The sequence below is a fragment of the Ipomoea triloba genome, chromosome 4 (assembly GCF_003576645.1).
Source record: "Ipomoea triloba cultivar NCNSP0323 chromosome 4, ASM357664v1".
NCBI classification, from domain to species: Eukaryota; Viridiplantae; Streptophyta; class Magnoliopsida; order Solanales; family Convolvulaceae; genus Ipomoea; species Ipomoea triloba.
The window spans coordinates 34,618,398-34,629,601 of NC_044919.1; the positions used below are offsets into that span (position 1 = coordinate 34,618,398).

General features: G+C 36.6%; 1 protein-coding gene across 2 annotated transcripts; it reads left to right on the forward strand.

The window, feature by feature from the left end:
* Positions 1-1,246: 1,246 nt before the first annotated feature.
* LOC116017082 (BEL1-like homeodomain protein 1) lies at positions 1,247-6,966 on the forward strand. 2 transcript variants are annotated; one of them, XM_031257607.1, is made up of 5 exons: positions 1,247-1,373; positions 1,771-2,735; positions 3,458-3,819; positions 5,499-5,559; positions 5,713-6,966. In XM_031257607.1, the coding sequence occupies exons 2-5, from the start codon at positions 1,908-1,910 to the stop codon at positions 6,526-6,528; spliced, it is 2,067 nt and encodes a 688-aa protein (XP_031113467.1). In that variant the 5' UTR covers positions 1,247-1,373; positions 1,771-1,907; the 3' UTR covers positions 6,529-6,966. The 2 variants fall into 2 exon arrangements, with proteins under 2 accessions (XP_031113467.1, XP_031113466.1); XM_031257606.1 differs by having other exon boundaries at positions 1,267-1,526.
* The last annotated feature ends 4,238 nt before the right edge of the window (positions 6,967-11,204 follow it).

The window sequence follows — 11,204 nt, forward strand, 5'->3', positions numbered from 1 at the left end:
CAGAAAGAAAAAGTGATATAACTACTCTGAATTATCTTTACCTATTTGAGTTGGAGACACAACTTATAGTTGTAAAATAATATGTTGTCCTATACCTAGTTAACATTATTTTTAGTAACTCCTATCACAGGTAGCTAGGTTATTACTAATTGTTTTCATTTTAACTTAAATAAAGAGGTTTTTTTGAAACAATCTTAAATAAAGAGTTAATTCCATTTTTTGTCCTAGATTTATAGGTGACAGTCCACTTTTAGTCTTTCTTTTTTCAAAACATCCTCTTTTGGTCCTGTTATTATTGTGACATGACCATTTTTTGTCCTCTATCAACAAAATAGCTTAAATATCGTTAAATACAAATACATTTCGGTCTTCAATTATGAATTTTCTCAAAAAGATAAACATAAAAAATATAACGAGTCAACGGACTTTGTATTAAAAAGATCGAAATGTTCTTGTATTTAATGGCATTTTAACGATTTTGTTGATGGAGGACCAAAAATGCTCATGCCACAATAATACTAGGACCAAAAGATGATGTTTTGATTAAAAAAAAAAAAGGACTGAAAGTGGACGGTCACCTATAAATCTAGTACCAAAAACGGAATTAACTCCTTAAATAAAAATCTAACTTAATAATATTTCTAAGCGTTTACTACTATGTCAAAATGTGATTTTGATAGCAAGATGCCTCCCAGCATCTGTCTACCTCAACTACACAGTTGACATGCTCTAATACCAATTACTGTCAAGGATTAAACGTTTACCTCTATGTCAAAAGCTATAACTAATGCTCTAATACCAATTACTGTCAAGGATTAAACGTTTACCTCTATGTCACAAGCTATAACTAATAGCAAATGTGCAACTTTGTTTTCCTTATACTTGCGGAGCAGTCAGCGCTAGAATTTGATGGCAGGATACTGGACTTGACCCTCCGCCCAACAATTTCACCCACTTGTATTGGTGATTTGATTTTCACTTAGGTTACACGTGACATGTTCTGATACCAATTGTCATGATTACTTGCTCATGATAATTAAGGATTAAAATAACAAGACATTAACCATTGAAAAAAAAAAAAAAAAAGATGAATGAGCAGATAAAAGAAAGAAAAAGGTTGAGAGTGAATAAATATATAAAGCTAGATGGGCTTTCCCTCTTTCACTCTCTACCCTTTTGGTGTGTGATGAGTGAAATATAATAATATAATATAGTGTATGTATATATATACCCCACATCTCTTTTATTCATATATATCCCCTTTCTGTTGGAGAGCTGCAGAAACCGAGCCTGACAAGAGTCCAACCCCTCACCCCTCAGAGCTACCCCTACCAACATATACCCATCGACAGTTAATTGCTTAGACCAGACATGTGAGCCTGTTCTTTTATCCATTCCTACTCTCTCTCTCTCTCTCTCTCTCTAACTTTCTCTCTCCTTTTCTTGATTTTCTTTTCATATACTTCCCTGCTGTGTCGTCTCTGCTGGATTATGATCTTTGATTTTAATGGCTTTTTCATGTCACTGTAAGAGAATTATATATATATATTTATACATATCGCTCTCTTTCTTTATTCACTTCAATTATATCAGCTTCTGGGTAGCATATAATTCAACTTTTTCTTGATTATTAATTACCTAACCCAACTTCTTTCAATATATATATATGTTTAGTTCTATGATCTCATGATTTGTGTTCCAAACATGTTTGCTATCTTTAGGTTTGTGTGTGGATTCACTATAAGCTTCTTTTCTCTTACTTTCTTTCAGGTTTTTTCAGCTCCACAAGAAAGCAACTCCATTTTGTTGATGGCTTGAACTTATTAGTGTTTATTTACAAGAATTTGTTTTAGAAAAAGGGGATTTTGACTTATTTGGAAAAGAAAAAGATAAAAAAAGGAAAATTTATGGCTATGTACTATCAAGGAAGCTCTGAAGTCCAAGGGGATGGTTTGCAGACGCTTTATCTGATGAACCCTAACTATATTGGGTTCTCTGACACAACTGCACTGCCGCAATCACAGCAGGCGATGTTCTTGAACTCCGGGAACGCGCTTCATGTCGGAGGTATGGCGCACGCGCGGCTTCCTCAATCGCAGCACTTTGTCGGCGTGCCGCTCCCGCCTTCGGCTCTTGGATCGGCGCAGCTTCATGACCCGAGCCGGAGTTTGTGGGCGGCTGTGGAGCAAGCCGGGAGTGGCGGCGGCGGTCAGTCGCAGCAGCAAATACCGTCTGCGGTGGTTTCCGGCGGCGGAACCACCGACTTTGCGTCCCAGCTGGGGTTCCATAGGTCGGTGGTGTTGTCACCGACAGCTCAACAAGGGCTATCCTTGAGCTTATCGCCCCAACAGCAGCCTTTCCGGTCTCTCCCGATGGAATCTCCGGTGGGGCTTTTATCCGCGCGACCCGGACACGACTCCGGCGCGTCGTCGTCGTCGATCACCAACGGAATCTCCGGCTTGATTACCGGCTCCAAGTACCTAAAGGCGGCTCAGGAGCTTCTAGATGAAGTCGTGAACGTGGAGAAGAGCCTCAAGCTAGACGCCGCCGATAAAGAAAAGGCCAAAATGAAGAAAGAATCAATGCCGCCTTTCGGCGCCGCCGGCGATCCGCCCCCCACCGTAGCCGAAACCAGCTCCCAGAAAACTGCAGCGGCGGCGGCGGCTGAGTTAACCACGGCTCAAAGACAAGACCTTCAGATGAAAAAGGCCAAGCTTCTTAGCATGCTAGATGAGGTATAGTAATCAATCAATTCTCATATTTTCATCTTTTTACCTTAAATTTTTTAAATCTTACTACTTACTAATTATAGCATGTGCTCTATCTCAACTAAAAGCTTAACCTCATAGTTGAATTGCACATGAAATTGGCAATTGATACCAAATTGAAGCATGCACTCCATCTCAATTAAAAGTCTTAAACTAATAGTTGTATTGTATATTTATGTTTTATATTATATGCTCAACATTCCCAAACCAATTCTTACCCCTTTTTTCACTTTTTTTGATTGGTAATATTCTCGGGTTCAGGTGTTAGGTCAATACTATTAATTTATATATTTCGAGATCAATTTTCTATTATACTTTCAAAAAATCAACTATATGTATGTGTATATGAATTTGAGTTAATGAAATTAAAGTAGATATGGCAACAACATACATAATATTTAGTAGAATGAGTTGGAGCTCAATAGTTCCAACCAACACACCAATCATAATAATGTTGTGTGATTGATATGCAAACTGAAAACGTGTGGCCATAAGTTTTTTTTTTTTTTTTTATGCGGGTCCGACAAATGTTAAGATAAAGAAGCAACGACAATGGGTACATGTGTTCTTCTTTTTATCTTCATCCTCCTTTTATTTTTTAAACTTTCAACAAGTCCATGATTACTTAATTTGATTAAAGTATTGACAGTTAAACTAATCCAATTTCGGGGTCTTTTTTTTTTTTAAAGGTGGAGCAGAGGTACCGGCAATACCATCACCAAATGCAGGTGATTGTGGGGGCGTTTGAGCAGGCGGCCGGAGTTGGGTCGGCGAGATCGTATACTCATCTGGCTTTGAATACCATATCGAAGCAATTCCGGTGCCTGAAAGTGGCGATTGCTTCTCAGATAAAGGCGACGAGCAAGAGTTTGGGTGAGGAAGAAGGGGTGGGGGGTTCGAGGTTGAAGTTTATTGATCATCATCTTCCTCAGCAACGTGCCCTCCAGCACCTTGGGATGATGCAGCCCAATGCTTGGAGGCCCCAGAGAGGCCTCCCGGAGAGAGCCGTCTCCGTGCTCCGCGCTTGGCTTTTCGAACACTTTCTTCACCCGTAAGTTATTAAGTATAAAGTTCTTTCATTCGTGTTTCAAATTCGACTTCTAACTGGAGCAACCTAGAGTCTTTCTTGGTTTGATCTGATCAGTTATGTGTAACCTAAGTTGGTTGACGTTATTGTGGTCTTTTACAATATTAGGTTTATTCAATATATACCCTCGAATAGTGACCATCTATTCCATCAGTTATTCAGAAAAATTTACTTATAAGAGGGCACACATAACATATTGAATCATCTATAAAGTTAACTATAAAATTGTTCATTTGTGTTTCATGCAAGTTCGACTCCAAGGAATAGTCTATCGACCTTCTGTTTGAGTCGGTTAGCTATGGGAAAACTAAACCTTTGTCTAATAGGATTACAAGGCCAAATTTACCAAGTGCATACATTTGAATAGTGACTGTCGATTTCTATTTTTACTAATAAGAGGGCGTAACATATTGAATTATGATTGAATCATCCTGAAAGATGGGAGTTGTCCTTTGATTCACTTGCAGGTACCCGAAGGATTCAGACAAAATCATGCTTGCTAAGCAAACAGGGCTTACCAGAAGCCAGGTTCTTGAATATTAGCTTTAATNTTGATATGCAAACTGAAAACGTGTGGCCATAAGTTTTTTTTTTTTTTTTTATGCGGGTCCGACAAATGTTAAGATAAAGAAGCAACGACAATGGGTACATGTGTTCTTCTTTTTATCTTCATCCTCCTTTTATTTTTTAAACTTTCAACAAGTCCATGATTACTTAATTTGATTAAAGTATTGACAGTTAAACTAATCCAATTTCGGGGTCTTTTTTTTTTTTAAAGGTGGAGCAGAGGTACCGGCAATACCATCACCAAATGCAGGTGATTGTGGGGGCGTTTGAGCAGGCGGCCGGAGTTGGGTCGGCGAGATCGTATACTCATCTGGCTTTGAATACCATATCGAAGCAATTCCGGTGCCTGAAAGTGGCGATTGCTTCTCAGATAAAGGCGACGAGCAAGAGTTTGGGTGAGGAAGAAGGGGTGGGGGGTTCGAGGTTGAAGTTTATTGATCATCATCTTCCTCAGCAACGTGCCCTCCAGCACCTTGGGATGATGCAGCCCAATGCTTGGAGGCCCCAGAGAGGCCTCCCGGAGAGAGCCGTCTCCGTGCTCCGCGCTTGGCTTTTCGAACACTTTCTTCACCCGTAAGTTATTAAGTATAAAGTTCTTTCATTCGTGTTTCAAATTCGACTTCTAACTGGAGCAACCTAGAGTCTTTCTTGGTTTGATCTGATCAGTTATGTGTAACCTAAGTTGGTTGACGTTATTGTGGTCTTTTACAATATTAGGTTTATTCAATATATACCCTCGAATAGTGACCATCTATTCCATCAGTTATTCAGAAAAATTTACTTATAAGAGGGCACACATAACATATTGAATCATCTATAAAGTTAACTATAAAATTGTTCATTTGTGTTTCATGCAAGTTCGACTCCAAGGAATAGTCTATCGACCTTCTGTTTGAGTCGGTTAGCTATGGGAAAACTAAACCTTTGTCTAATAGGATTACAAGGCCAAATTTACCAAGTGCATACATTTGAATAGTGACTGTCGATTTCTATTTTTACTAATAAGAGGGCGTAACATATTGAATTATGATTGAATCATCCTGAAAGATGGGAGTTGTCCTTTGATTCACTTGCAGGTACCCGAAGGATTCAGACAAAATCATGCTTGCTAAGCAAACAGGGCTTACCAGAAGCCAGGTTCTTGAATATTAGCTTTAATTTAATTTGTAGTTGCATATATATATATATATATATATATATATATATATATATATATGTATATCTAGTTGAATTATATTATGGAAAATGCATGGATTGCATGAAATTGAAGTGGTGGTGAAATTAACGTAGGTGTCGAACTGGTTCATCAATGCTCGAGTGCGATTGTGGAAGCCGATGGTGGAGGAGATGTACATGGAAGAAATGAAAGGCCAAGAACAGTACGGCGGCTCCGACGAAAACGCCGCCGCCTCAAAGAGAAGCGAAGCTAATAAGGAAATTGGCTCCACTGAAAAGCACGAAAGCAATATTATTAAAGATAATATTAATAATAATAATGCTTCTCCGACTGAAATCTCCACTTCGATTATGACTGCATCTCCCACCGGCGTTTCATCTCTCCAGCCTCACGGCGGCGCGTTCTCCTTTATCAACACGCTAAACATGGAAACCGCCGGCGGCGAAAGGAACGGGAAGAAACCGCGGACGAACGTCGACATTCAAAGCTCCCCCAGCAGTATTCTCTCGGTGGACATGGACATCAAGTCCGCCGGCGACCACAAGTTCACCGCCGACAGAACTCCGGCCGCCGCCGAAAACTTCCCCGACCTAATGGCCGCAAACCCCGGCGGATTCGGCGGATTCACCATCGGAGATTTCGGACGGTTCAACCCGGAAAACCTAACCGCTTCCGGATTTCACGGAAACGGCGTTTCCCTCACTCTCGGCCTGCCGCCGTCTGAAAACCTAACCGTCTCCGCTACCCAACAAAATTACCTTTCTACCCACCAAGACATGGACTTGGGCAGGAGACTCGAGATGGGCAGAATGGGAATTGACAACAACCCTCAACCTTCTTCCCACTCAAACATCAATGGCTATGAAACCATAGATTTCCAGAATGGCAAGCGCTTTGCAGCTCAACTCTTACCAGATTTTGTAGCGTGAAAAAAGGGGTTTAATTTGCAGGTAATTTAATATATATGCATATATGCATGGAATCAAAGAAATGGACAGAAAAGTAGTATATAATTTTCATTAATTATTACGAACATCTTCCATAATCTTGTACCTATACATACATATATAGCTCCTCCTTTTAGTGCCTAACCTGCAGGAAAAAAAGAGGAGATCAGATGATTTTATTATGGTTAGTGTAAGATAGGGCTTAAGTGATTGGTATAGGTTACACTTTTCAGTGGAACATACAACTATATACTACGTAAGTAGATATATATATATATCTTCAAATATATAGATTGGGTGGGTATTTACGGTTCATCAACTATAATATATCTTTATGCAAACATTTGTCAATGAATTAATGAAAACTTTGTATGCTGTAAATTTATTATATATTCATTCTTAATGCAATTATGCATGTAACGATCAACCCCATATTATTATTCATCCCTCAATATTCATCCCGTAAATCATACATATACAATGTCCGGCCATGCGTATCATTATATTGTACATGCATAGCTAACCATTTTAGTTAGTTAGTTAACAAACATAAACGCGTGTTGGGCGTTTGCTTAGAAGGCTGAATTTAGCTTCCTGTCATCAAAATTTGAGGCTGGTCAGACAATTGAAGCTGATTGATGATATATAGAATCTGATTGTTGAGCGTTAGCTTAGAGCTGAGGGTGAAATCTAGCTTCCTATCATCAAAATTTGACGCTAGACAGTTGAAACTCGTAGGTGTAATGGGAGGTGATAAGTGATTGTTGGGCATTGGCAGAGAGGAGCTGACTACTATGCAAGTATAAATAAATAATGTTACATTACTCCTTTTACTACTAGTTATAATTATGGGCTTAAAAGTTGCAAAACATAGTCATATATTAATCCGTGCATGCAAAAATATTTACATTTCGCTCTATGATGACTCTACATTACATGCAAGAAATTAAAACCTATGGATTGAATATTGCCCCTACCCACAACCTTTTAAAACGTCATTTACGTACATAATATATATGTTTGGGTGTGAGTGAGACTACGTCGTAGGTCATCACAACGTTGTAAAGCATGATGTCCCATAATTTAAAACGATGTGATATTGAGTTTAATTGGCACAGTACAGTCACAACTCATCACTCACGTTGCAATGTTTATGCACATTTTTGTTTTATAATGCAAGATGACATGAATATACTTTTTTGATAAATTACGACTAATTCGGTCATTTATAATTCAATGAACTTAGACTTTATCACTACCATAAAGACGCTTTCAACATATCTTTTCAAACATATCATGACCCATATCAAATTTTCAACATATTTATGACATATCAACAACATTTGAACATTTCTTGACTTATGCCAAGAGCTGGGACGAAAATGTCATAGGAAAAATAAATTTTGATGTATCAATACATCAAAAAATAATATAATATAATAAAAAATCATTTAGAATTGTTAGGATCAAACGTTTATCACTATGCCAAGAACCCGTGACTTAGTTCTGATACCACTTGTTAGGATCCAGCGTTTATCACTATGCTAAAAGCTATAACTAACTATTAGCGAATATGTAACTTTATTTTCTTATTCTGCCACATTTTCGAGAAGCAATGTACTGGATTTGGCCCTTTAGTCCTTTACCCAACAATCTCTCTAGCTATCTGTGCTAGACTTGGTCCTTCACTAACATCCGCTCAACACTAATGTTATGGTGAGTTGAAATGTTTGTCAGACTTATAAAATATTTCTGACATACTTTTAATGTATTAGTAAGTTATTAATTAGAAATTCATGGACTCTTAAAATTAAGTTTTTGATGTACTTACTAACATAAGTTTGAAAAATGAAAATAATTTGACAAAATTTTTGAAATTGTATTGTGGGTCTTGAATGTACAATTTCCTATAAAGGTTCCAAACGTTATTTTAAAGGAATTATTCATTTGAAAGAATTAAACTATAAAAACAGATAAATAAAAACATAAAACAATAAAGCAATAAAATGGAACCAGACACCAGAATTGTTTACGCAGTTCGGAGCTCCACTCCTACGTCTACGGGGCACTTCACGTCAGCCCAATCCACTAGATGATCACAAGGGTTACAAGGAGTCACACAACAACCATCCTACACTAATGGTTACAAAAAGTACTCCTAGCTAAGCCTTCCTCATCTTCAAGCTGACACTGTGCAATTCATCAAGGTTCACCAACACGGCCGAACCTTCAAGCAACCAGGACAAGAACACGTGAAGAACTGTGAGAAACCAGTATGAAATCCTCTTGTAAAATCTGATTCGAAAGAGTAATTGAAGTGGGATTAGAATTGAGATTAAGCGTGTAAAGAATCACATGAGTTTGAGCTATATTTATAGCCAAACTATTAACCAATCTTCCCTCAATATTTGCAGCTGAAAACCACTCAAAATAAGGCTCAACCAGAAGTGCAGATCTGAGTAAAACGTGGATCATGAAGACTGAAATCTGATTTGAATAAAAACCGTCCACTGGACTGCTCACTGGCGCTGCTCTAGACTGTGTGAAGAGAATTCTGCCTTTAAACAAGGGAACGGACAAAACTAACTAATAAAACTTAAACTAAGGTTTTTGACTAATAATTAAACCAATTAAAGGTGGTCCAAATGTGTAACATTTGGACACTTACAATTTTCATTGTATGAATCAATGTAGTGTGTATAAAAAATATTTTTTGGCAAGCTAGACTTTGAGGCTTTAAAGGTTTGTTAAAATGTGTGTAGTCATGTAAAATTACCTAAATAATATAATTATCTTATGTATTTGGTTAAAATATAGGATAGGAATGTAATATTGTGTATTTTTTGAAAGATTAATTCTAAATATAAATAGTCACCTTTAAAAATAAAATATTAAAAAACATATGGACAAAGCAATAAATATTTTCATATTGACAATACAGTGAATTGACATTTCCATAGAATCCACATGTTATGACTTGCAACCACTACTTTGTAATGTTTATTTCTTTAATTTTGAGTACAAATATAAAATATTGAAAAGCAATCGTAGAATACTTATAGAGTTAATGCCACGTGAGATCCTCAAAGTATAGTGATTTTGCCATGTTTAGTTCTAATTATTTAAATTGACCATTTGTCGTCTTTCGACTTTCAAATTTAACCATTCATGGTCCAAGTTAACCACACATAGTCCTTCAACTTTCGAAATTTAACCAGTCGTGGTCCTCTTGAAAGGTCCATGGCTAGTTAAAATTTAATAGTTGAAAGACCATGGGACGACATGAGTGATTAACTTGGACGGCGGATGATAACAATTTAAAAGTCAAAGGACCACTGATGGTCAATTTGAAAGTTTATGACTAAGCGTGGCAAAACCACTATAATCGAAGGATCTCAGATGGTATTAATTAACTCAATACTTAAAAGTCATACCTTATTACTACCTCATTAATGTGAACAAAACAAGCTAAGATAATATCACATTGGGAGTGCTTGATAAATAACTGTTAGTTGATCGTGTTAGTAGGTTTGACTAGTTAATGGTAGAAATATGTTTGGTAAATTAGATGTTAGTTGATAGCTTATTATATGCAAAATGACTTTTTCTGCTAATCAAAAAATCAGCTTTGAACAACTTTTTGAATTTTAGTATTTTGGAGCAATAATATGTTATAAAAGTTTAATTAATCAAACACTCATATTGACTGTTTAACCAAATCAAACAGCTAATAGTGGTTAAATAAATCAAAATTGACTGATAATCTAACTATGTTACCAAAACGGTCATTGTCTTTTTCACATTATTGGTGTAATTTCAAATTATTTGAACCAAACGTCTTCTGATCTAAAAGTTTTAAAACCTTAAACTTCAACTTCATTTAGGCCAAGTTCCTCTACTAAAACACTTGTGGCGTTCTCCTCTAATCCATGAAACACAATACTGATCGAGTATTGGAAGAAAGCCATCGAGAATAACACTAACGAAAAGATAAATATATGTTCTTGACCCAAAATGTCAATAGAAGTCTCAAATAATATTATTTAAGTTGTTAGTCTCCATCCATTATTTAGATTCTTAGGAGATTTAGTTGTTGTAATTAGAATTTGATTATTTTATTCGATTAGACCCCTATAAACTAGGTAACTAATATCAAAATTACATAAATAAAACCTTCCGCAACATGTGTTGTTTCAGACTTTCAGTCCTAATGAACAATATTAAAATTGGGCATCGAATCTAAGCCTAATTTAATATCAATTATTACAACTTCTAAACAAAGTAATAAGCAAATTTCCTCAAAAGGAAAGAAGGCAATGGACCAAGGAAGTAAAATGCTCATTGATAAGATGATGATGTTTTGGTGAGGAATAGGATCCCATATTTATAGTGTCCAAGTGTTGGTCCAGGGATAAAGTCAAGTGCTCTCTGATGTATATTTCAACTTTTTTTTTTTTTATGTCTTCGTGCACTTTTTATAGATGATCAAAAAATTTGTCCGTTGGAAATAACAAATATTGATCTTTAATCTTGACTATTTGTATTTAATTTGATGTGTTGAAATTTTGATATGTAATTTTGGCCGTTGTAGCAGCTTGATTGAATGTGTTGAAAATTTTCTCCTTAGTACTTGGTTTAGGAATCAAGCTTTATTGGCT

Bases quoted from the DNA above. Each gene is read 5' to 3' on its own strand.
- LOC116017082 (XM_031257607.1), top strand. From the start codon at position 1,908: ATGGCTATGTACTATCAAGGAAGCTCTGAAGTCCAAGGGGATGGTTTG. The intron at 2,736-3,457 runs GTATAGTAATCA...TTTTTTTTAAAG, and splicing joins TTCTTAGCATGCTAGATGAG to GTGGAGCAGAGGTACCGGCA. The intron at 3,820-5,498 runs GTAAGTTATTAA...ATTCACTTGCAG, and splicing joins TTCGAACACTTTCTTCACCC to GTACCCGAAGGATTCAGACA.